The sequence below is a fragment of the Mastigoproctus giganteus genome, chromosome 3 (genome assembly GCF_048544385.1).
Source record: "Mastigoproctus giganteus isolate SK-2022 chromosome 3, ASM4854438v1, whole genome shotgun sequence".
Lineage (NCBI taxonomy): Eukaryota > Metazoa > Arthropoda > Arachnida > Uropygi > Thelyphonidae > Mastigoproctus > Mastigoproctus giganteus.
The window spans coordinates 97294450-97317992 of NC_143577.1; the positions used below are offsets into that span (position 1 = coordinate 97294450).

General features: G+C 37.8%; 1 protein-coding gene across 1 annotated transcript in view; it reads left to right on the top strand.

The window, feature by feature from the left end:
• The first annotated feature begins 1714 nt into the window (after nt 1–1714).
• The window catches only part of cn (Kynurenine 3-monooxygenase cn), a 46450-nt gene continuing 24621 nt past the window's right edge, over nt 1715–23543 (top strand). The window contains exons 1-6 of the mRNA XM_090370055.1: nt 1715–1800; nt 5630–5699; nt 7738–7928; nt 12533–12581; nt 17307–17394; nt 20272–20440. Of these exons, the coding sequence (XP_090226181.1) occupies nt 1756–1800; nt 5630–5699; nt 7738–7928; nt 12533–12581; nt 17307–17394; nt 20272–20440 (612 nt within the window). The 5' untranslated portion in view covers nt 1715–1755. The remainder of the gene's footprint in view (nt 1801–5629; nt 5700–7737; nt 7929–12532; nt 12582–17306; nt 17395–20271; nt 20441–23543) is intronic.

The following is a 23543-nucleotide window of genomic DNA, read 5'->3' on the forward strand; positions in this document are numbered from 1 at the left end:
CCAAAGCGAGTGGAAAAAACCTGAATTCAGTCCCGTCGATGACGTGGGGCATTTTTCTTGATCTTTTTCACAATGCGGCTGAGTTAGGCGACGGTAGCATGGGTTTTTTTCCCCGGAAACTCGGGTTTTTCGGCAAGCAAACAGAAAATCGACCTCGGAAGATACAATTTACAGACAATATACACGGAGCAATATCGCCTTAGCCGTAATGCTCCTAAAGCCATACAACAACAACTAGTAGATTCTTACACAGCACTGTTATAGCTAGAATTAAAAATAAATAAATTTTCTGTTTATACTCCGGGACGACCAAACGGTCAGAGTTCACAAGATAGATAGAATACAAGAAACAGCACCGTATTCAGCAGTCACGGGCTTGAACCCCGGTCTCTCAAGGCATGTGTACTTATGCACCCGCGCGCCTGACCACTAGGCTACGGCGGCCTATAATTAATGAAACAATTCGTTACAAACCCTGAAAACAGCTCATTAACGTTCTTTGCTCTCTCTCTCTCTCTCTCTCTCGTCCATAATGTGAGGAATTTTTATAGGCCTTTTTTATAAGTAACTGAGTTAGTCAGTCTATCAGACGAAAGTAGCATAGTTTTTCTCCCGGAAACTGTTTTTTCGTCCAGCAAACAGTAAATCGACCGCAAAATACACGCAATTTATATAGACGTATATAGGAGCAAATATGGGCTTAGTCGCTGATTCCCCCAAAACTCTACTACAAAAAGAACAACCACACAGCGAGTGGAAAAGACCAGAGTTCAAATCCCGTCAATGACGAGAGGAATTTTTATGGGCCTTTTTCACAAGTGATTGAGTTAATCAATCTCAGGTAAGACTAGCATGGATATTACTCCCGGAAACTCGGGTTTTTCTTCTAGCAAAGAGCACACAGATCGCAAAACAAATGCAATTTACATATTATAAGTGTCGCAATATGACTTTGCTGATGCGCCTAAAAAGCCGACAACAAATGCAAAATGAACACTGACATTTTTCTGTTTGAAACTGAGTTGGGGTGGGGGGGAAGGATACCTTTTATTATTTGCATCCATGATAATTTTCTTTCCTGTACATATTGTTCTAGTTTTTATTCTTTCTTGATTGGACTTGATGATAGGTTTCAGCACGAAATCTATAAATACTAGTGAATCCTGGTGCATTGTGTGGAAATTTTTACTTATTAAATATAACCCCTTGTGCGAATTAAATCTCACTACTCACTAAGCTTAATTAGCGCCATTCTTTACATTAATTCTTCAATAATTAATTTATAAATTAAGCTCTCATGCATTTTATAGGTACAGTATAATATAAACAACTGACAGAAACTCATGTTTCTGTCAGTTATTTTTATTATAAAAGGGAGTGATAACGATTGTGAACGAATAACAAACGGAAAAAATTAAGGTATGACGCCTTGAAAAATTGCCCAATTTTTAATTCTTGCTGTGCACATTGAATAAATGGTAGTACTTTTAACAGGACCATGTTTTTAAATATCTTAAATATTGTTCAGCCTTTGTGATTTGGTTTTAGAAGGTGCTTTATTGTACAAGAATTTAAAAAAAAAAAAAAAAAAAAACCTGTTGTTATGTTACTTTCGTATCTTATTTGTACTAGTCTTAACAGTATCGCATTTCTTATTTACTCATGTAGCACTCACGTGATGAAACCTGTTGATTTCCAAAAGGAAGGACGTCAAGGCAGTACTTGAGGTGTGCCTGTAGAGGCTGTGTTTATAGAATGGAAAAGGTTAATTTGCATATCACCGTAGTTGGTGGCGGTTTGGTAAGTAAATATACATGACTTGCGTTCTCACAGTTTATATAGCTTCTGTTCCCTCAGTTTATATAGTTTGCTTTCGTTTTCGAACCAAAAAATAAAAAAAAAAAACGAAACCTATTCAAAAGGAAAAATTTCATATAAAAGTAATGAGACAAAATTCAAATTTTGCATTTTTTCATTTTCTAGAAATTACAGAACCAAATTATAGAGTTAAATGGTCCTATAGTTGGCTGTTAAAAGGACATGTAGTTGGCTGTTAAAAGGACACTGCATCTTTTGCTTAAAAAATCTGTGGAAGAAAAAAAAAATAGAATCGAAGTGTTATAATACTTCGAAATCTTGACCTTTAATATGCTATTTTTGAAACTCACTAGTGAATCCTGTGTGACTATTTTTAATAATGCAGTCTAGTACAATTATTAAAATAGGTATCGGTTCTTAAGATGAATTATTCATTATGATTGATTCATGAAAATTTGTTGCGAATTTCAAAATTAGTGATAATAACTGAATTTATGTTTAAACAGCGTATATAACAATTTTTCAAAGTAACAGAATAATCAGTGATTTTAACGAACGCTGCGGAATAGTGTTGTTCATTAAACAGCACTGTATGCTTAATTAAAATCGTTATAAACTATACGGATTTCAATGGGCATTGTTCATTGAAATCACTGACTATTTTCATTCTAGTTCTGATGAGATTTAATTCATTAAAAGCTATAGAATTATCTACTGAATTTTTAAAATCTAATTCCTTGTGTCCCGTACCCAATTCCAAATGTTTATATCTTCAATACAGGTGCAAAAATTATATTCGTTATATCAGTTACAAAACCTTTTACAGTAATTCGATTCTTATTTATCTCTCTCGCAAGCACTGAAGAAAGGTCATATATATATATATATATATATATATATTTCTTATAAACTTGGAAAGGAAGAATGCTTTTAAAAAAGCTTAGCTGTTTTTGATTAAATGGTTCTTAGTAATTGTGGCTTCATTAGTATATTGTAATTTTTTAATTTTGGTTTCATTAGTATATTCATTAGTATTTCTTAGTATATTTGCTTCATTAAACGGCAGACGTACAGATTTCAAGATCTGTGCTCCTATTCAAAAGAACTGTAGTCTCTATATTGGAGTTTGCTTCTCCTGTATGGAATCCACATTATCCATACTTGATACATCAAATAGAATCGCTGCAGATGAAATTCATTCACTATCTTTCCAGATGCAATCCCATGTTTTACCACAGAATCTTTTACCCAAATCTTTATTCCTACTTCAAGCTTCAATCTTTGGAAACTCGGCGAACTGTTCTCGATCTAAAACTGTTGTACCATATATTCACCAATTCAACCTACCTGTCGGATCTGCCATGCTATATTGATCTTCACGCCCCAGCGGTGGCTACTAGACTGAAGACTACATTCCACATCGGTAACTCTAGATTATAGATGACCAGGAACTCCTTCTTCAAAAGAACATTGGCACGCGTGAACAAGTTTTATCTAGATATGGCTGTGAACAGGAAAGAGTTTCACTGGCTGACGGATGAATTCTGGGTTAAAGATGTCCTCATTAATTCGTGTATGTGATGATGTCTTCTGCAGCTACCTGCTCTCTGCAATTTTATTCATGGCACTGGACTTGATGTCATGAATATCTTTTTTATTTCCTTGAATTGGATTTTTCCGTTTGAAGAACTTTCATTGCCGCCATAGATTAAAATTGCTGGTAGAGCCATCAAACTGGCAACTGAGAGGAAGCACAGTGGGGTAATTCTTGACCCCAAGCTCACGTTTTACCCACACCTAGACTACCTTCATCGCAGTCAGGAACTACACCGCAGTGATAGCGAGGATCAGCAGGTCTGACTGGGGTCACAATCGCTGCTCACTTTGTTACGAGCACCTGCGAACGTTGCTCATAAAAAAGATACATACCTTGCCTCAAGGAAATGAACATCTTCTGATCAATGAGGAAAACCAGTACCACGCTTTCTCTGAAGATGCTATACAAAGTTGTATTTATTCTCACTATAACCTACTGTGCAGGTATCTGGTATCATCGTGCACTCATTGTTCATAACCAAATGAAGCTCACCTCCATTTAGCGTAATATCCTTCTCACTATCACCCGTGCCTGCTGCACGATAAGCAACCCAGCACGCCAAGTCTTGGCGGGAGTTCTCCTCTGGACCCTGCAGGTAATTCGCAAAGGCGTGCAATACCGGCTCTCAAAGGGACTCCCTATGGAAAACTATCCCTAAAGTCTCCATCACTAAAAAATTCTTACCTCACATAGCCTGGATTTACCCTAAAGCTCCAGCATGGTGCAACCCAGGTTTATTCACCACTTTCCTGATTACAGGCCATGGATCCATAAATCACAAACTTGCTTTTATGAACATCGTGGATGACCCTCGCTGTCTTCGTGGTGAAAACGAAGACTGAGATCGCCTATTCTATGTTTGCCCGCCAATTAGGTAATACTCACGTAATAGCCTTTCCAACGCGTGAACGGATACAGAATCAAATGCTGCCTGGACGTCGATATAAGTAACGGTGATTTCCGAACCGTGCTCAAATGCCTCGAGGATCTAGGTAGTGGTACTGACTAGATTTGTAGCGGTGGATCTTGACCGGGTGGCATAGTGGATCTGCGGTGGTTGATGTGGCATTATTTGGGTGGTTAACGATTTCTACTATCATTTTGTTATTAACCCCCGGGGGCTCACATCTGGTGAGTATGGGCTTGGCAAACCCAGGGTCCTGAGCTGGATATCATCATTCTTCTCTTTCTTGGTGATTCCTTTCTACTTCTCTCTCTCTCTCTCTCTCTCTCTCAGGGTAACTCGGGAATTTTTTTTTTTTTTTTTTGGCTGGTGCAGCATAAACCTCAGGCTTCCTTGTACCATGTGGCTAATAATAACTAATAAGAGAAGCGGTTTGCACAAAATCGCCTAACGTCGAATCATTATTTCAGTGTCGGTGTGCTGTTTACTGTGTGTGTGTGTGTGTGTGTGTGTGTGTGTGTGTGTGTGTGTGTGTGTGTGTGTGTGTGTGTGTGTGTGTGTGTGTGCTCGCGAACCGATTTTCATGTCGTGTGGGCTGAGAAATCCGAAATAACTCACGGAAAAAAAGTTTACTCCCTTTTTCGGTTGAAGAGGTTCCTCTAGCAATTGGTCAGAATTTAACCCAGACTTCTTCAAACGGCGATCAACGTCATTGGTGTTTCAAAGACGATCAAACTGTGGCTTTACTCCTCTGTGTTTAGTGCAATTAAATTTCGCAAACACCGGCCCTTTTACAGTGTTACTGTTCTTCACAGAGATACGAGGCGGAGATGAACTGACGTTCCAGGTCCGCCCATTACAAAAACACATGTCTCGCTAGTAGCTCAGTGAGAGTATCGCTGCCCTCTCACACTGAATGCAAATGGTTTGGATTCGATTCTCGTTAGCGGCTGCAGTTGAAGGATATTTACCGCTAGGGGCGGGAGTAGATTTTTAGAATGCTAATGTGTAACTTCTTACAATTTTCGAGGTTTGCACAGTTGTACGTTGGTCTGAATCATGACCTGATTCTGTGGGGCATCTAGAAATTTTTTTTGTGGGGTGGATGCTCGTCCCTTCTACATTGGTAGCTTTTACATACGGTGCCGCGTCGCTCGTGCCTCGTACGGAGTGTTACAATGGTGGGTGAGAGATGAATCATTTCGTGTCAAAAGTATGAAAGTAAGGAAAGCTTATTTAATATGACATAGTTTGTGTTTCCTCTGCTTATATAATATTGTGAAATCGTTTTTGTTTACTTTACTGTCTAGGTCGGACCCTTGTGCGCCTGCCTCCTAGGAAGCAAGGGAATTCAAGTGGACTTGTACGAACTCCGAGACGGTAAACAATGCATTTCTTAATGTGTTAAGTACGTTCTTAAACATTCTTATATATACAGATATACAGTAGGTAATAACTATATATAGAGATATAGGCATTACCTTCCCTAGCCGTGGATCCTTTAAGAAGCATACACAAAATCTAATTAAACAAACTTATGAAAATTGGTTTTATCAAACGTTTTGCTTCCTCTCTACATAACTCTAAACTTACTTTAACCTTATACGCAACAAGTGTACTTCCAATTATGGCTTTGGTTTTGGTTTGGTTTTGGTTTTATTGGCGCATTAGCTACTAAGGCTATAATGCGCCCCAATTATGGCAGCACAGTTGTTGCATATAAGGTTATCAAATGAAGTTAGCATATCGGACATCACGGCGCTAGCGTTTGTCGCACCTGAGGCAAAAACCTTGTAACAGTGCTTAATTCATATCGTTTCTTAACATAGTGGCATAGTATTTAGGGTCAGACGCCACTGGTGGTTTCCTACATCTCCACCGTATGTACTCTGTGATGGAATGCAGAACTACTGCAAAAGCCAGAAAAAAGCAAAATGGGCCTGCGGTCAAGCAGCCAGAGCACAACAGTTGTTGTGTCTCTGGCTGCTTGGCCGCAGGGACCCTAGTGGAACCCTACGTTCTCCGCCACCACCACCATTGGGAGAAACACACACACATATATATGCAGTAGCGCATCTATCAGCGCCTATGGCATGTGCCTCACTTGCGCACCCCAAGCGCCGGCCCTGTCAAGAATATTCCATTTTAATAGCAACCTTTCTCTTTTTCACTGCGGAATCATACCTACAAAATAGAAAAGTCCAGATTGTCGTTCCATATGCCAGCACCTGTAGAACGCTCCGCAGGGTTCTGTTCTGTTCTGTTGCCCCCAGGGTTCTGTTCTGGGGCCGCTCTTGTGGAACATTGTTTTCGACGATTTCCTCTCCAAGGATCTGGGTGATGTCGATGCCCAGGCCTTCTCAGACGATCTAATCCTGACGACTGCAGCCGACTCAAGAGCCTGCCTGGAGACCAAAGCTAACCGGGCACTTCAGACTGTTCAAGATTGGGCAAACACTCATACTCTTAGGATTGCGCCGGAGAAAACTAACTCCATCTTACTTAAAGGTACCCTAGGCCTGAGGAGGCCTCCACAGATCAAAGTTGCGGGAACCACAATCAAACTGTCTAAACAACTCAAATACTTGTGTATAATACTGGACAGCAACTTATCTTTGACGCCCCATATCACCTAACTTAAAACAGAAAATAAGAAGATACGGCTATAATTGCAAGAGTGACACGCAGGGACTGGGGGCTCAACAGAAGAACCCTATCCCTCTACTACCAAACGCTTTTTACACCAGTCATAACCTATGTTCTTAAAGGCCGGAACCGCGGTCAACAGACAACTACTAGAGACAACCCAAAGAAACATTCTCCTCACGATCTCCAAGGCAAGCAACACAACAAGCACTGCGGCTCTTCAAGTCCTGACGGGGATTTGAAGGTCCAGCGGGGACTCTTCCGCTAGACCTTGAGGAGCTCCGATGTGGACTTAGGTACCACATGCATAAGGGATTACATTGCAGTACATGCGAGCCTCACTTGCTGAAATATTTATTTACAAACTCTTATTTACAAAATTTTATCTGCAACAAAAGCTTATATTCTTAGTTTTTTTAACTTTACCAATGAGAAATTTAATTGAAATAGAAACGAGGCTTGGGTGGGGTGCTAGCAGGAATCAACCTGATATTACAAAACAGTCAACGTTATACACTAGTCTCTGTCGATATGGACACCATTAGACTTGAGCGAAATCTGATCTCTGTTATTTCTAGAGTTTAGGCTTGTGGATAGTTCGAAGTACCCTGCAGACACACAAAGCCTGTTGTTCTTGCATGCATGCATGGAAAGACACTGACAGTGATCATCAATTTAATATGCAGCACACAATCGGCAGTAATAGCATTATATCTTTCTCTTGATGATGGCCCTAGAAGTGTATTGACCTTCTTATTTCATATTTTTCCAGACATTCGCAGAGTACAGCATGTCACAGGGCGTAGCATAAACCTTGCTCTGTCATTGAGGGGCCGTTCCGCACTGAGAGCTGTGGGTTTGGAAGAAGATGTAATCAGAAATCACGCAATTCCGATGTACGCTCGTCTTATCCATAATGTGGATGGAAGTCGACGATCGATATCGTATGGAAAGAAAGAACAGGTAACTTTACAAGAATTCACATTTTTCATAACGGATGGTGAGGGGAAGTTACAGAAATTTTTATTTTGAAGTTTTACTATTAGTGTTTTACGTAAGTTACTGAACTTTTGTGATCTCAACGCTGTTAATGGGACTCATGCGTTAAAAAGATTATGTCCACTCATAAACGAGATTCGAGTCCTAAACAAGTGACTTTTTAAAATAATATTTTAAATCCCATTTAAAATAATATTTTAAAATGTATTTTAAGTATTAAAATAGAATTTAGGGTTATGGTTTATATACAAAATTATATTTCTTAAGTCTTGAGAGTAATATTACTACTTTGTATATAAAATTAATATTTTGTTGTGTATATATATATATATATATATATATATATATATACACACACACACACAGTTAATTGTACATGATTATATATACAACATATATATAGTCGTGTACAAAAGTTAAAATCTAAGAGTGTTACACATTTTACATTTTAACTTTTGGAGTAAAAATGTTGCACACTTTTAGGAATAGCTCATCGCCACTTGCCGAGATTTCAATAAAATTTTATGAATAATTCATAAAATCCACAAAAACACAATGAACATGTATATCATAAAAGAATAATCACCAACACGAGAATCATATAAATTTATGCTATGCGTTTAAGGTTACGACAGTGATGTTCTCTTAATGAGAATTGATATAAGGGAATCTTATTGATATAAGGCAATCTGGTTAAGAACTTGCTATACAGTAGTACAGCAGGTTCTCAACCCCTTTGGGAGATCTCGAAGTATTATTATTAATATTTTACATTTTACATATTTTTTAAACTGTTGTGGTCTGTACTTGAGTCGTAGGATGCCCTGGAGGGATGCGGCATACCATAATAAACTAGAGACACAAAGTCAAAGTATTTTATTATTTTTTGGCGGGCTCCAGGGTTTCCCCTATTCGCCGAAACTAGAGACACAAACAGAATCTCACATGAAGAAGGAAACTAAGTTTTGTTGTTGTTATTGGATTTAGGCGCATCAGCGACTTAGATTATATTGCGCCATTGTGTATTATGTCTGCACAAGTGTGTGATCGTCGGCCAACACTTGAGTCGAAGGATGCCCTGTGGCGGCATACCATAATAAATTAGACACACAAAAAGAATCTCACATGGGGAATTAAGTTTGCTGTGATCAATTGGAAAGTGTGAAACGATTTCGGTTGCCTTCTAAAGAGGATGCTCGAAGGTGTTTTTTTTTTGTGTGTGTGTGTTTATTGGAGTTTTAGGCGCATCAGTGACTTAGACTCCTGGTCAAAAGTATTGCAAGATGGCAAAAATTTGGTATTCTAGCTATTTTTATTGTACTTAACTCAATATTATTCATGTAAAACTGCATAGATATCATAAATTTTTAATTCGTAGAAGCAATACAAAACGAATTTTATAAAATTTAGGATTATCCTTATAGCATTATTATAACATTTTACAGTAATAGCATATATTGTACCAAATAAGAATATTGTGCTTCTCAGTTTATTGCACAGTGGATAATTACCGACACTACAGTACTGTAAAAACATGACAAAAATCAAAGCGGAATGCATTTCAGTTATGAAATGGCGCATTAGTAGTTTGTTGGCCCACCTTTAACTTCAATAATAGCTTTTACTCTCCTGGGCATAGTGTGCATAGTGTGCATAGTGTTAAGGTCAGGCGCTACCTGTGATTTCTCACATCTGCGCCATATGTACGCTGTGAAGAAATACAGAACTACTGTAAATGCCAGAAAAGTGTTGTCTGTTGTATATGACATATTGCGTTAGGTTCTGTTGGGTGTCCTGGCATTTGGCCGCAGGGCCCCTGGTGGGACCTCACGTTGCCCGCACACACCGCTAGGAGGTAGCCAGGCTGCCCATTATTCTCTGGCTGGTCTCCGCCAGGGTCGCCTACTCTCCTGGGCAATGAATCTACCAGACGTCGGCACAACTCTGCAGTGATTTCATGATGCCATTCTTTAATAATGGTTTCCGCATTCTGTACATTGCGCCATTGTTAATTATGTCTGCACAAATGTATTCTCGAAGGCCGATTTTTATGCTTTGCGAGCTGAAAAACCCAGAATAACTCATTAGCATTAGCATTAGTAGAGGCATATGATGCAAGAAAGCAAGCTTATTCAGCAGCATCAGCCAAAAAAAAAACAAAACACAACCACTACTCCCATTTTACCCCTCCGTTCGTTCGAAATACCTGTCCAGCTGAGCCTTAAATTTGTTTAGGCTATCAAATTCAACAACAAGTGATGGAAGTCTATTCCACAAACCAACTGCCCGCTGGCTAAAGGCAAATTTCCGCACATCTATCCGTTAACTCATGGAACAAACCCTATTCCTCCCGCTTAAATCGAGTAGCTACAGCCTTGATTGAAGAGGCCCTTTAAAAATTCCACCAATCGTTGACGAGACTCGTACCAAAGGAATGACAAGTGGCGAAACAACCATATTATCCGGAAAACAGTAGAGTGGTTTCGCACTATAGGAAGAACAGTAAAAAACACTGCGATAGCAGTGATACTACCTTCAGAACCTGATGATAAAGTCAGGCCATGAAATGCGAGTTATTTGTGTAGTGTGAGGGAGTTCCGCCATTTTTCACCGAGTAGCCGGTTTGCCTTTCACAGAATGACTTAGTGCTTGTAAAAAAATACGTCATGGTGGTTATTTAGATTTTAACGGAGCCTTAATATTGGAAACCATTTACAAATGAAAAAGCCATGCAAACGGCGGGAGGTTATCTTTGATGCGATGCATCCCGTCCTCGGATACAGTTGAGAGGGCCTTGCTCTCTGGATTTTTAAGTTTCTTTCAGCAGGCAAACGGATCAAAAAATAGATTAAAATAAGAAATATACGAATACCTCTTTGCAAAAATGCTAAAAAATCTAGCCGGAACGAAAATGAGATTTTCAGAATATCCATTATTTATTAATATAGGGTATTCGATATAAGCAAAGTCCTGAACTGTTTACCAATGGCGTAGTACAAAATGAATTCCGCTTCCTGATGCAGCTGATATAACAGCAATTCTCAATTTTTTTTTTTTTTTTCACATGAGGAATCCTTACAGTGAAAAACATTGCATTCGCAGCACGCGCAAAGAGCAATCTCTATTAGTTTGAATAGAGTATTTCGTAATTTGGAGAATCGTGAAAATCACTGTAATATAACATGTTGAGTGAAGGAATTAAGCTGAATATACAAACCAACCTTGAATATAAAATAAAGTGGAAGACATTATTTTCAGAAGTGTATTTTTATTTTCAGATATGGAATCTTCTGAGTTTATGAACACCAACTAAAAAGATTCCATAACAATTCCAAGCAGACCCACCTACATTCAAGACCATAAACATCCCATTCAGAACCATAATACAACGAATATGCATTATATGCAGATTCGTTGTATTATATTATATTGCGTCGTATCGTCATATAATATAATACAATCGTAATATAATATAATGCAAATTTTAGTCAACCATCGTTGAAAAAGAAGAAAAGAGCTATTTAATGATTGGATGACACCTCCTCTCTTTCTCCTCCTGCGCTAAATGGAAGAATATAATCATGGGGATTAGCGGATAGGGTAGCCTTTTAACTTTTCTTATAATAAATAAATTTTCTGTTTATACTCCGGGACGACCAAACGGTCAGAGGAGTTCACAAGATAGACAGAATACAAGAAACAGCACCGTATTCAGTAGTCACGGGCTTGAACCCCGGTCACTCAAGGCACGTGTACTTATGTACCCGCGCGCCTGACCACTAGGCTATGGCGGCCTGTCTACTTGTTGTTTTATGCATCGCTGAGGACAGGCTAATATAAGATGTCGAATCCTGGGAATTAATTTTATTATAATTTATTTCATTTTAAGGTTTATTTATAATTTTATAATTGGAAATAATTTATTCATCAGTATTTTTTAGTAACGTCATCCTTGATCTCCTACCATATATAGCGCTGTCACACTTTTTACTACGCACTTTTTACTAGTTTGTCTTGACGGAGAAATTGTGTCTATTTGTATCAGAGCTGTTTTGCGTAGAGATGTTGGTTGACTTATATTCTCTCTTAGGTAATATGTTAATTAGTTATAATCTATGTCGGACGTAGCCTCTTTCTGTACATAGCTTCGAGCGAACTGGGTTTAATACTTAATGTATCGATCTTATATCGTGGAGGCACTTCGCCACAAAGAAATGTTCTTTATTTTGACTAGTGCAATACCAAGGAAATCCGTGGCCTGATGATATAAGTGATCAAATGCAGCCTGTAAGAGGTGTTTTTGTAGTATTGGTGGGGATGATCTCAGAGTAGGCAAAATTTTGCTGTCTTGTGGGGAGATGGCGGATGAGTATTCAAGTCACTCGTAATGGGCCTTGATTGTTTCATTGCATCATTTCTCCCCCCATCTTTTAAAGTAATCCAGTTAGCTGATAAAAATTAAGGACTTTTGTCATCTTAATGCTATTTGTCTGATGCATATTAATATATTAATCCTATTTGAAAGAAATCTTAATAATTAAACTTTTTTTTTTTTCCCTTCATTTTAGTGTATATATTCTGTTGGAAGGCGTTTCCTTAACGAGCTTCTTCTAACAGGTGAGTGGCTAAGCACCATTAATTTTGTTCTCCCCCCTCCCCTTTTTTTTCCCTTCCAGAAATAAAATGTAGAATTTTTAGACAGAATTTACCATTGGCTGATTTAACCGTAAGCCGCTACTCTTGATTTGGATATAGAGCTTTGGACACAAAGACATTCACATTCGCCAATTTATTTTAAAGTGAATTCGGTTATTAAACAAATCTTTTATGTTGTGCAAGTAGATGCACAAAATACAACTCGTAATAAATGTTGAATGTATTTCAACATTTATCGTAATCGCAGTTTTTACGCCAAATGAGCGCCTAATAATAAATAGAAAATAAATAATCATAAATAATGTAAACTACCTATTCATTTAACTACCTCCACACTTAGGTACTTATCACTAACTGTTGAACCTCCCCAAGCTGTCAGCCTCAACCATCCATGGAGGCAACTTATTCCAGTAGCCAACACTCGCCCACTTAAACAAACAAACAAAAAAAAAAAAATTCTTGCAGTCATGTCTAAACCTTTTCCCCCGTAATTTCAATGGCTGCTAGTTGTGGAAGTATTTATAACGTCCAAAATTTCATTATCATTCATTTTACATCTCAATTAGGTCTCTTCTCTAATGTGCCTAGTTTCCAAGTTCTGTACGTCTATATAGTTGAAGTCTTCCTTGTCATCGTCCTTTTGCCTATCTTACCAGGCACATTGCCATCTTTGGACCCCTTCAAGAAGCTTTGTGTCTTTTTTTTTAGGTGCATTCTACATACTTGAACAGTATTCCAAGTGCATTCCTGCAATTGCCGTATACAATGGCATTATAGTCTCCCTCTCGCGACCTAGTGGTGTTTTTACATACTGAGGCTTTAGTATGTAAACACGCTCTTAGTCAAAGGTTGTAACCGAATGTCTCTTAGGAGAATGAACTAATAATAATAATAATTATTATTATTATTTATTATTATATATAAATAATAATAATGAATGAATCCCACAATACGCAACCAGCAACCGTAGAGAAGGATGATAATCATGGGGCTGAGTAGATGACCTTTGTACAGCGAAATTGCAGGATTTTTATGCAACAGTTGTCCTCTGTTTGAATATTATCGTTTGTAACGTTGAGAGACTTGTGCACGAAAAAACGAAACTGCCGAAAAGTGAGTGCATGGAGGTTGGGAAGCAGGAGACACTCAGTAGCGGATTAAGGTCGGTTGAGGCCCCCGGGGCAGAAGAAAATATTGGGCCCCTTAAAAAAAAGAGAGAGAGACAGGGAAAATAAAAATACATGTTAACCATTTTTTTAAATAAATAAAAAATATTATGTACTATTAATGTTTTATTTCCAATAAAATTTGAATATAATATATGTATAATATAGTTAATAATAGCATAATAATAATAATCACAAAGTTTTGAACTAATAGTTGAACATATTAGTTCAACTAATTTGTTGGGGTTTTGCGTATAAAGTTGGGGTTTTGCGTATAAAGTTGGGGTTTTGCGTGGGCCCTTCAGAAGTCGGGGCCCAGGGCGCGCGCCCGGTGCGCCCGCCGTTAAATCCACCTCTGGAGACACTCAGTTGTTTTCATAACATATGGTGATTCATATCGAAATTTATGGTTGCCTTTTTCATCATTATGAGAGGGACGGTGATGGATTTCTTGTTCGTCTAGCGAAGCTAGCATACTGTGGGGGTGGAAATGAAAAGATGATGATTTATATATTTAGTATTATATTTATTTCTTTTTGTTTTTATTTCGTTTTGTTCCCTATTATGTGTTTGTCCACTTATTCTTATTTCCCCCACTTGCGCATCTGACTTTACTTCCTAGGAGAATTCCAGATTCAAGGGAACTTCTCAATTGTGTATAATTCCCTTTGGAAAGACTGTGGTTCATGAATGACAAAAGCACATATTAACAAACAACAATTTTTATTTACATATATATATACAACATAATATACAATTGAATAAAAAACATGTAATATGCATACAAGGTTAAGTCAAGGATACCTTGCATATATTATTCTTATATTAACCATCAATATGCTATTTTCATCATTATAATCTTTATAATCTGTTTCATCATTATAATCTTTATAATCTGTTTCATCATTATAATCTTTATAATCTGTTTCATCATTATAATCTGTGTTCTCGCCATTCTGTTACAATACACTGAAGACTAATCTTAACTTTCCTAAAGTCTCTATTTGTTATAAGTCTTTCAGTTAGATCAACAATTCTTCATCAATACAAACACTATATTCAATTATCTATCCTTAGAACATTCAAATATTCTCATATAACATTTACTATATTCAATTATCTATCTTTAGAACATTCCAAGATTCTCACTATAAACTTTATTATCCTTCTAACATATTATAATCATTTGAACAACTATTTAATCTATTACTTATCTTTCGTTTCTCTTGCATTTTACAATAACCTTTTTGAATTAATTAAACTCTGTTAGTATATATAATTTACTTAAGAGATAATTTATCAATCAATTTACTTCTAGTGCTATCCTTTTTTTCATTAATTAATCACTATACTGTTTCACTTACAGTACTTACTATTATCCTTTTTCTTTCCTTTGCTTTCCCGGGCGGTTCCAAGCTTTCCTGGCTCTCAGGGTACCTTCTGGGGATCTCTTTCATCAGCTACACCTGAATTTGCTACAGATGATTTTTTTAGGAACTCTTTGCTGCACTGGGACTGGCGTTCTTTCTCCACCTTATTAAACCTATCACAAGGAAAACTCATAGGGCATCTCACATATCTCCTTCTCCACTCCACTTTATTAAAACTCATCACAAGGAAAAACTCATAGGGTGCTACCCTCGTTTTTCCGCTCCACCTATTAAGAACTCTTTCAAGAAGAAAACTTCCCCAGGGCGCTACCCTTCTCTTTTCTCACCACGTCCAAACACTCCACTGTTAACTGACACATATTTCCTACCACAACAGAACCCTCAACTGTCCATGTTACTAACTCATTTTACCTATCTCGACGAAAATCTCGACTGCTGTGTCCACTGACTATTTCATTTTCCTTAGCACCAACAAAAAAAAACTCAACTTAGAATCCCACTAACTCATTTCCTAAACACCCACATAACTCAACTCGGGGTATGACTCTTCACATTTTCTAACACACTAAAAAAAACTCAACTCTGTGTTTTTACTAACCCATATCCACAAACTCCGACAAAATCTCAACTGTGTCCCCTCTCTTCCCGTTCACTCACTTTTCGTTCCTCTCAATTTCTGTACCGCCTACATAAGTCAAATTCCGCCCTAGTTTTCAGTTTATCCAATCTTCTCATTTTATCAACTTCCACTCTCTTCTTATTCGCTAATTTTTATCTTTCTCACGCTGATTCCTTGTTGCTCGATCTAACTTCTTATTTTAAGAAATTTGTAAAATTTCTCAGGCTGTCAGTACCTTTGAAGTCAGCCGCTTATAGTTATACTTTAGCAGACTAATTTCCCACGATCTAAAAACTTGCCATCACCGACAGCCAGAGCCAGACTTCCATCTAATTCCCAGCATTGTTCCGTATTTTACTGTCCAGGTGTCTTCAGGTGTCACTGATTAAAGAAATGTCCCGACAGCACATGGTCCACCGCGCCATTGTTTTCCAGAGTTAACACCTTCTACTAATAACAGTTGCAACCAGTTTCCATTGTTTTGGATGCTCCTGTGCGCTGGGAACCGAAGTACACCCCTTCCTTGCCATTAGCCTTTGTCAAGCTTAACGCTGACCTTCATAAACGTTGTCTAATTTAATTGCTTACCAGTGATCTTAGTAATATTCTTAACTTGTAATGTTCCGCTCCCCCATATTGCTTTATTATAAGTTTTATTTTAAATAAATCTCCCTCTTCCACAAAATATTATATTTGTAAGATTTTTTATCTTACAATACGATTGTATCATCCAATATCGCCTCCAACGAACAGATTGAAACATCATTTTCGTTGGAAGCGATGTTGGGTGATGATAGCCAACAACCTAATGGGATATGAGAGACATCATTGAGGTTCGTTTCTTGTATGAGAGTCATACAGACACGTTTTTGAGCCAACTGAAGGTCACATTATGACATTATGGAACGATGACTTGTTTTCTCCAAGATAGCATCCGTTCTCCTACGGCAGCCGTGATTGTGATATCATTGCCGGCTTTCAATTAGGAGATGGTACCACATCCTCTATATAATAATTCGGACTTGTCCCGAGATGACGATTCCTTTTTTTTTTTTTTTTTTTTTTTGTTTTTTTACTTATGAAAGAGAAGCTTAAAGGATACGCTGATGACGAAGTGATGGACAGGGTGCACGATTGACTGCGACATCATCAAGAGACTTCCATATAGTTGGCGGCTTTGCCTAACGGTAGAACGTTGCATATTGGCTACAGTTACGAAATTTTCCAAAAAGTGTTTCTGGGGTTGGGCGTATGTTATAAAAGCAGTTTATCCATTAGATAATCCAGTAAAAGGTAAAATGAAACATTCTTTATATTTGAAGAAAATAAAGAATAATTTTTAAAATCCTGGGAGTAGATAAGTTTTCCCTCTTCTCAACTCGCAACTTAAAACTTAACAGTTGGGAACGCAGTAATGCGGTCTTACGGTATTTTATTTCGGAAAAAAACTGCACACAATATTAACTTGTCTACGCTCTGCTTCTTAGGTGCCCTTTTTTTTATTTTTCAGCTGCAGAAATGAATCCCAATGTGAAACTCTTCTTTAGGCACAAACTAAATAGCTGTGATCTGGAGAGAGGTACCATGATCTTCAAAGGGTAAGAAGTAACATTAAGAGTTAAAATAAAGATAAATCTTCCCACTGTTGGAGTGACATAATAATTTACAGATTCAAATCATTACTGCATCATATATAGCGAAGGTTTACAGCAGATCTCTCTCTCTCTCTCTCTCTCTCTCTCTCTCTCTCTCTCTCTCTCTCTCTCACGCGCGGGCGCCCACACACGCACACTTATTTTATATACCAAGTGTATCAGCCCTTAATTCCTGAACTAGGAAGTGTCAATGTAATTTCAGCATCCCTTTCCCATTAGATGGAATGTTGACTGCTGCAACGTCGATAATGAGGTAGCCTCATTAGTTGCGATATATACAGAGCTGTATTGCAAAAAAAAATAGTACCGGAACGCTCGTTGATTAACTACAAATAGTTACATACGCTTTTTTCATTTGCAAAAATAAATAAGTCAAAGATTAAAATATTTGTTCAGTATTTATTTATTTATAAATATTAAATAAAAATTTCAAAAGTAAAAAACAAAGACAAAAAAAAAAAAACAGAAAAGGAAAAAACGAAAACAAAAACTCCAAAATAATATAGAAAATGCTGTTCAGAAGAATCATAGAAATTCCCATACAGGATCGATTACGTATTCTTGTGTGACTGCCCTTTTTTGTTTGTTGGTCAACAGCAGAACGAGGCGCCTCCGTAGCCAGGTGGGAAGGTGCAGCAGTGCGTAGCACACGCTTCTTGATTAGACCGGGGTTCGAGCCCGTCACCACCAAATACGGAGGATGCGGAAAGGTCAGGGAATGACCACTGCATATTCCCGGAGCAATATGGCCTTAGTTGCTAATGCTCCTAAAAACCAAAATAACTAACTAACTAACTAACTAACAGCAGAACGATGAGACCGCAACCAAGTTCGGACATAAAAATTTGGATTCCATAATTCTAATGGTGGGTGATCACTCCACATCGACTGTACAGTAACTAAATCAGACTTCAGACTCACGGTTCATAGAACAACCAGTTCTAGCGTTCAGCTCATGGCGAATCAAAATGCAGCGTTTGCACGCGTCACAGTATATCTCATTCGTTGGATCTCTTTATCTAACACATTGTACTTTAGTAAGAAATGTTCAAGTTTCATTGTGAAATTTATATTTTTATTTTTAAATAAATTTTTAAAGAAATCTATTAATTTTAAAGATTACTATTAATATATATTTTTAGTATCAATGGGTAAAATAGATATTATTTCTCTCTCTCTCTCTCTCTCTCTCTCTCTCTCTCTCTCTCTCTCTCTCTCTCTCTCTCTCTCTCTCTCTCTCTCTCTCTCCCTTTGATTATGCCATTGTAATAACTATTTTTCACGTTCTTTAAATCATTGGTGTCCAACTGCGAGCCGCATAGGTATGTAGGCACCCCTACCGAGTTTAAAACTAACACGTCAAAAAATATAGTTTTACAGTGACTTTTGAAAATAACCGTTTTTCGTATTATTCAATTTTTCTGTATTTCTTTTTAAGCGCATTCGCTTATATAGGGTGTCCATAAATTCCTGTTTCTATTTTAAAATTTAATTATGTCACAACCAAAAGATGTAAAGCAATGTGGTGTTATCCAAATTATTATGAAATTCCAAAAGTGTATATTCTTCAATGTGCCATTCAGTATCCCTCAACATATTCCTCAACCCTTAGTGGCACTTAGAACATCAGGGCAAAATTCCACTTCTTGCCAAGTACGGGCCGGGCATATCAACATTCACAGTTTTGTTTGCCTCGGTTATTCTTGCGCGAAAAGTTCAGTGTTAGTAACGAATGGTCTGTACACAAAATCCTTGAGGTACTTCAGGAAGAAGCCTAAGGGTGTAATGTTAGTGGAGCGTGGATGCCTGGCGATTGGTCCATCACGGTCCATCCATCTAACAGGAAATCTTTCAAAGACTTTTAGCCATTCATCATTTTTCAACAGAACGGCCCACCTCCACACTGGAGTGCGAACGTTCATCATTTTCTGGAATTGGTTCCCAGTGGACGGATTTTCATAAAATTTTGTATTTGGGTTTGTTAAAAACAAATTTCATTAAAATCGGGCAAATGGAAATGAGGCAATCATTATTTTTTTTTTCCAGAGAATGTATGGAAAAAAATTTGTCTTAATATTTTTATGTATCAATATTAATGTAATAAATTACTGGGTCAACAATATTGATTTTTATTGTACATAATACATAAAAACTAAAAAAAAAAAAAAAAAACCAAATAAATGGAAAAATCTACTGAAAAAATATATAGGTAATATATTAAATTTTTGAAAGAAATTATTGTCATAAATTACTTACATTCAAAAACTGAAACCGCAATACCCACGAACCACAAAATTATCTGAGACCTGATCCGCAACCCGACTTGCTTCCGGGTAACCGCGGGTTTTCTGTTAGTACCCAACCCATTGCAGGATTCTAATCCGTATGAACGATGGCCTAACACAGTATTATGTAGGTGGTCATAATTCAGTGTTCACTGAGTGTAAAAGGACAAATTATTCTGTTCTATTACCGTCGCTTCAATTTAGTTCCGTTCAATTGGAATTCCCCCCCCCCCATAATTTCACGCACTAATTTCATAATCAATTGTACTTTCATTAAAATATATTTTTTTTTTATTTTATAATTTTTGTCAAACTATTAACCTTGAAAAACCACACAAACTTTTTTGATTACCTGATACACCTGCATCCACTCTTAATGGCCTGCTTCTGTGTATCTCATCTATTATGAAAGTAACTGAATGAAGTTAACAATTGAAGTTTTAACTTATGAAGTTAAAAAATTCAATTTTTTATTTAAATGTATAATGTAGAGATATTATCGGCATTATATTGACACTTCTGTTGAACGTTTCAGACCTAATGGGGAAGAGGTGTGCAAATCAGCTGATTTAATCGTTGGTTGTGATGGTGCTCACTCCACACTTCGTCAGCAGTTTCTCAAGAAGCCGAGATTCAGCTACAGCCAAACGTATATTCCTCATGGGTATATGGAACTCAGTATTCCCCCTTCTTCAGGAGGACAGGTATCAATTCAATAAGTTTTAATCGTAACTTCAGTATTGCTTAACATTATAAAATGTTTGGCAGTCAACATATCCTAACAGGGGCGTCCAATAACTATAGATAGGATAATGTATATAGGAGAAACAGGAAGTAGTTGTAAAGAGGGATGGAAGAACACATAAAATACTTTGACGAAGTCGGATTATGTACACATTGTAAGCCCTTTCGATTACACGGAACATTTTCTGAGGTTCTTTTGCATTTTACTCCTGATAAGAAACTAAACTACATTTTTAATGGAAATTTCAAAAGTTGTTATAAATTGCTCAATCACGTCAGAATTTTTTTTAAAGCGAAAATATTGGTGGAGGTGCTTCTAGTTTGTTTTGCATTTTTACAGATTTTAAAAGTAATATATTTTTATGTAAAATACCAATAAAAAGAACAGAGTTATCAAAGTCTACGCCCCTCCTATCAGGCATAGATGACCGCAAGCTGGATTAAACTTGCGCCTTTTTGATTTCCTCAGGCTGCTCCTCCTATTTATCGCCCAGCAATAATCGGCCATCATATTGACATTCCATTCCCCACGGTATATATCTCTTCGTTTCTTTTTTGGCTGGGACCGCCTAGTATAATAAAAAATATATCTTGATGGAATCTTTCCCCTTGATCTTCACTTAAACTACTTAAATTTTCTGGGAAAGAGTTGCGATGAGAGTACAAGAAGTGTACCGTAACACTCTTATTGCAGTCTAGTTTTCTAAACTTCTTTAGCATGCCATTCACAATCGCCTATAATCTAGGTGTTTATTTTTCCCCAAAAAAATTGCGTACTACATTTTTAAAGTCAATCCAGGAGCCTCTTTCAGTTTGGCTCATCGATTCTTCAAATGCAATGTCTAGAAACAGCTTGCGGATTCGAGGTCTAATAAAAATTCATCATCTTCTTTATCTTCGCCTTCTTCCCACGTTTATATGGGGTCGGCATTTCCGTCCTTAATTCTTTTCCTCCATTCCTCCCTATTCTAGGCTTCCTCTCTCCTCCATCCTCTCTCTTTTAAATCCTCTGCCACCTTGTCCTTTCATCTCAGCTTAGGTCTCCCCCTCTTCCTCTTCCCTATCACCTCCAACTTTTCACACCTTTACCCCACATACTCCTCACGTCTTCATTCCACATGTCCAAGCCACCTCATCCTAGATTCCTGCATTTTTTTACTCAGAGGCCCCACCTTAACCGTACCTCTGGTGTAGTCATTTCTTAACCTGTCCTTCCTCGTCACACCACACATCCATCTTAGCATCCTCATCTCCCCCACTTCCATCTTCTTCTCCTGGGCCCTTGTAATCGCCCATGTCTCAGCACCGTACATCAATGAGGGTCTAACCATAGTTTTATACACTCTTCCCTTTATTCTACAATTTACTTTCTTGTCACACAGCCACCCCACTCATCTTTCTCCAGTTCAACCATCCACATTGCACTCTGTGCTGTATTTCTGCACTCAATCCTCCATCCCTCTCAACGTTCAATCCCAGATACTTAAATTTCGAAACTGATGGTAGCTTTTCCTCCTGCAGTTTTATAGAACTCAAATCTTCTCCATTCAATACCATATATTCTGTCTTTGTTCTACTTATCCTCATGCCTCTCTCTCTTCCAACGCTTTCCCCCATTCCTCCAATTTCTTCTCTACCTTTCCTTGCGATGGTTCGCACAGTACGATATCATATGCGAACAGCATACTCCATGGTGCTCTACTCTTCACTTCTTTCACCAACACATCCATTACCAGATCAAACAGATATGGGCTGAGAGCTGATCCCTAGTGCAGTCCACTTCTACAGAGAACCCCTAAGTCATACCCACAGTCAAGTCTTAACCTGAGTCACCGCTCCCTCGTACATTTCCTTCACAAGCCTTACATACTTTTCTGATGCACCCTTCTCCCTCATGCATCTCTACACCTCTTGTCTGGGCACTCTATCATATGCTTTTTCCAGGTCTATGAACACCATGTGCAACTCTACTTGCATCTCCCTGTATCTTTCCATCACCTGCCTTAAAGCAAAATCCGCATCTGTTGTTCCTCTTCCCGGAATGAAACCAAACTGTTCCTCTCCTATTTCCGTCTCCTGCCTTATCCTTCCTTCCACGATTCTTTCCCATAATAAAATTCATAATAAAAATTCATACTTTGGTTTTTTCGTACATAAGCGATGGGAATTTACTGCGAACATACATGAAACAATTTCCTTCTTTATTTAGGGATTAAACGAACTGTTTCGTGAACCCTAGCTTTATATAACAGTATCTGCTAGTGGCTCTTCTTTAATGTTTTTGGAACTTGGTGTCAGAGACTATCTTGGTGGTCACATTTTGCTGGACTCTCCCACTCGCACGGTATTTTTGTGTAACCAAATTGTTCTGAACTGACTTTTTTCCAAAAGAAGCTTAATATTTTTGTAGTTTTACTTTAGCCGACAGGACTAGCCGGGTGGGTAAAGTGCCTGCCTAGCAACCCAAAGGTCGTGGGTTCGAATCCCGCCTCAGGCTTGGATCAAAGTACTGCAAAAACCTTGGGAGGTGCACTATGGCCACAGAAGCCGATGCGCCAACAACTACAAAAAAAAAAAAAAAAAAAAAAGTTTTACTTTAAGCGTGCTGAATGGGTCATAGGAATGGGTGCATACTTTTCCATTGTGAAAGAGAACTCATTTGAGGCTTTGCTTCCATGAGTCAATAAATAGCCTCCAACCGGTTTGTTAGCAGACAATTCCAAAAAAGAAGTTCATAACTGCAGGAGTGTTGTTGCAATATATCACTGAACCTTCTTCGAAAAATGGGGAACCTCCTTTTCACGTTGTCTGTACCATGAGAGGACTGTTCCTGTGTCTAGCAGGTTCTTGGATTTCAGTCTTAACCTTAAAAGCCCTTCAGCCCCGTTGACTAGATTTAAATCTCTCGCGAGATCGTCCAGCTCACTTTATATAAACCGCTGTGGTCCAGAGTTGTGAATTTCTTCATTACAATAGTTTATATGAAATCAAATCACAAATATCAGTTTCTGGATCTTATAGTACATATTCAAGAACAACTGATGGAGGTGGTATCAGTAGTTG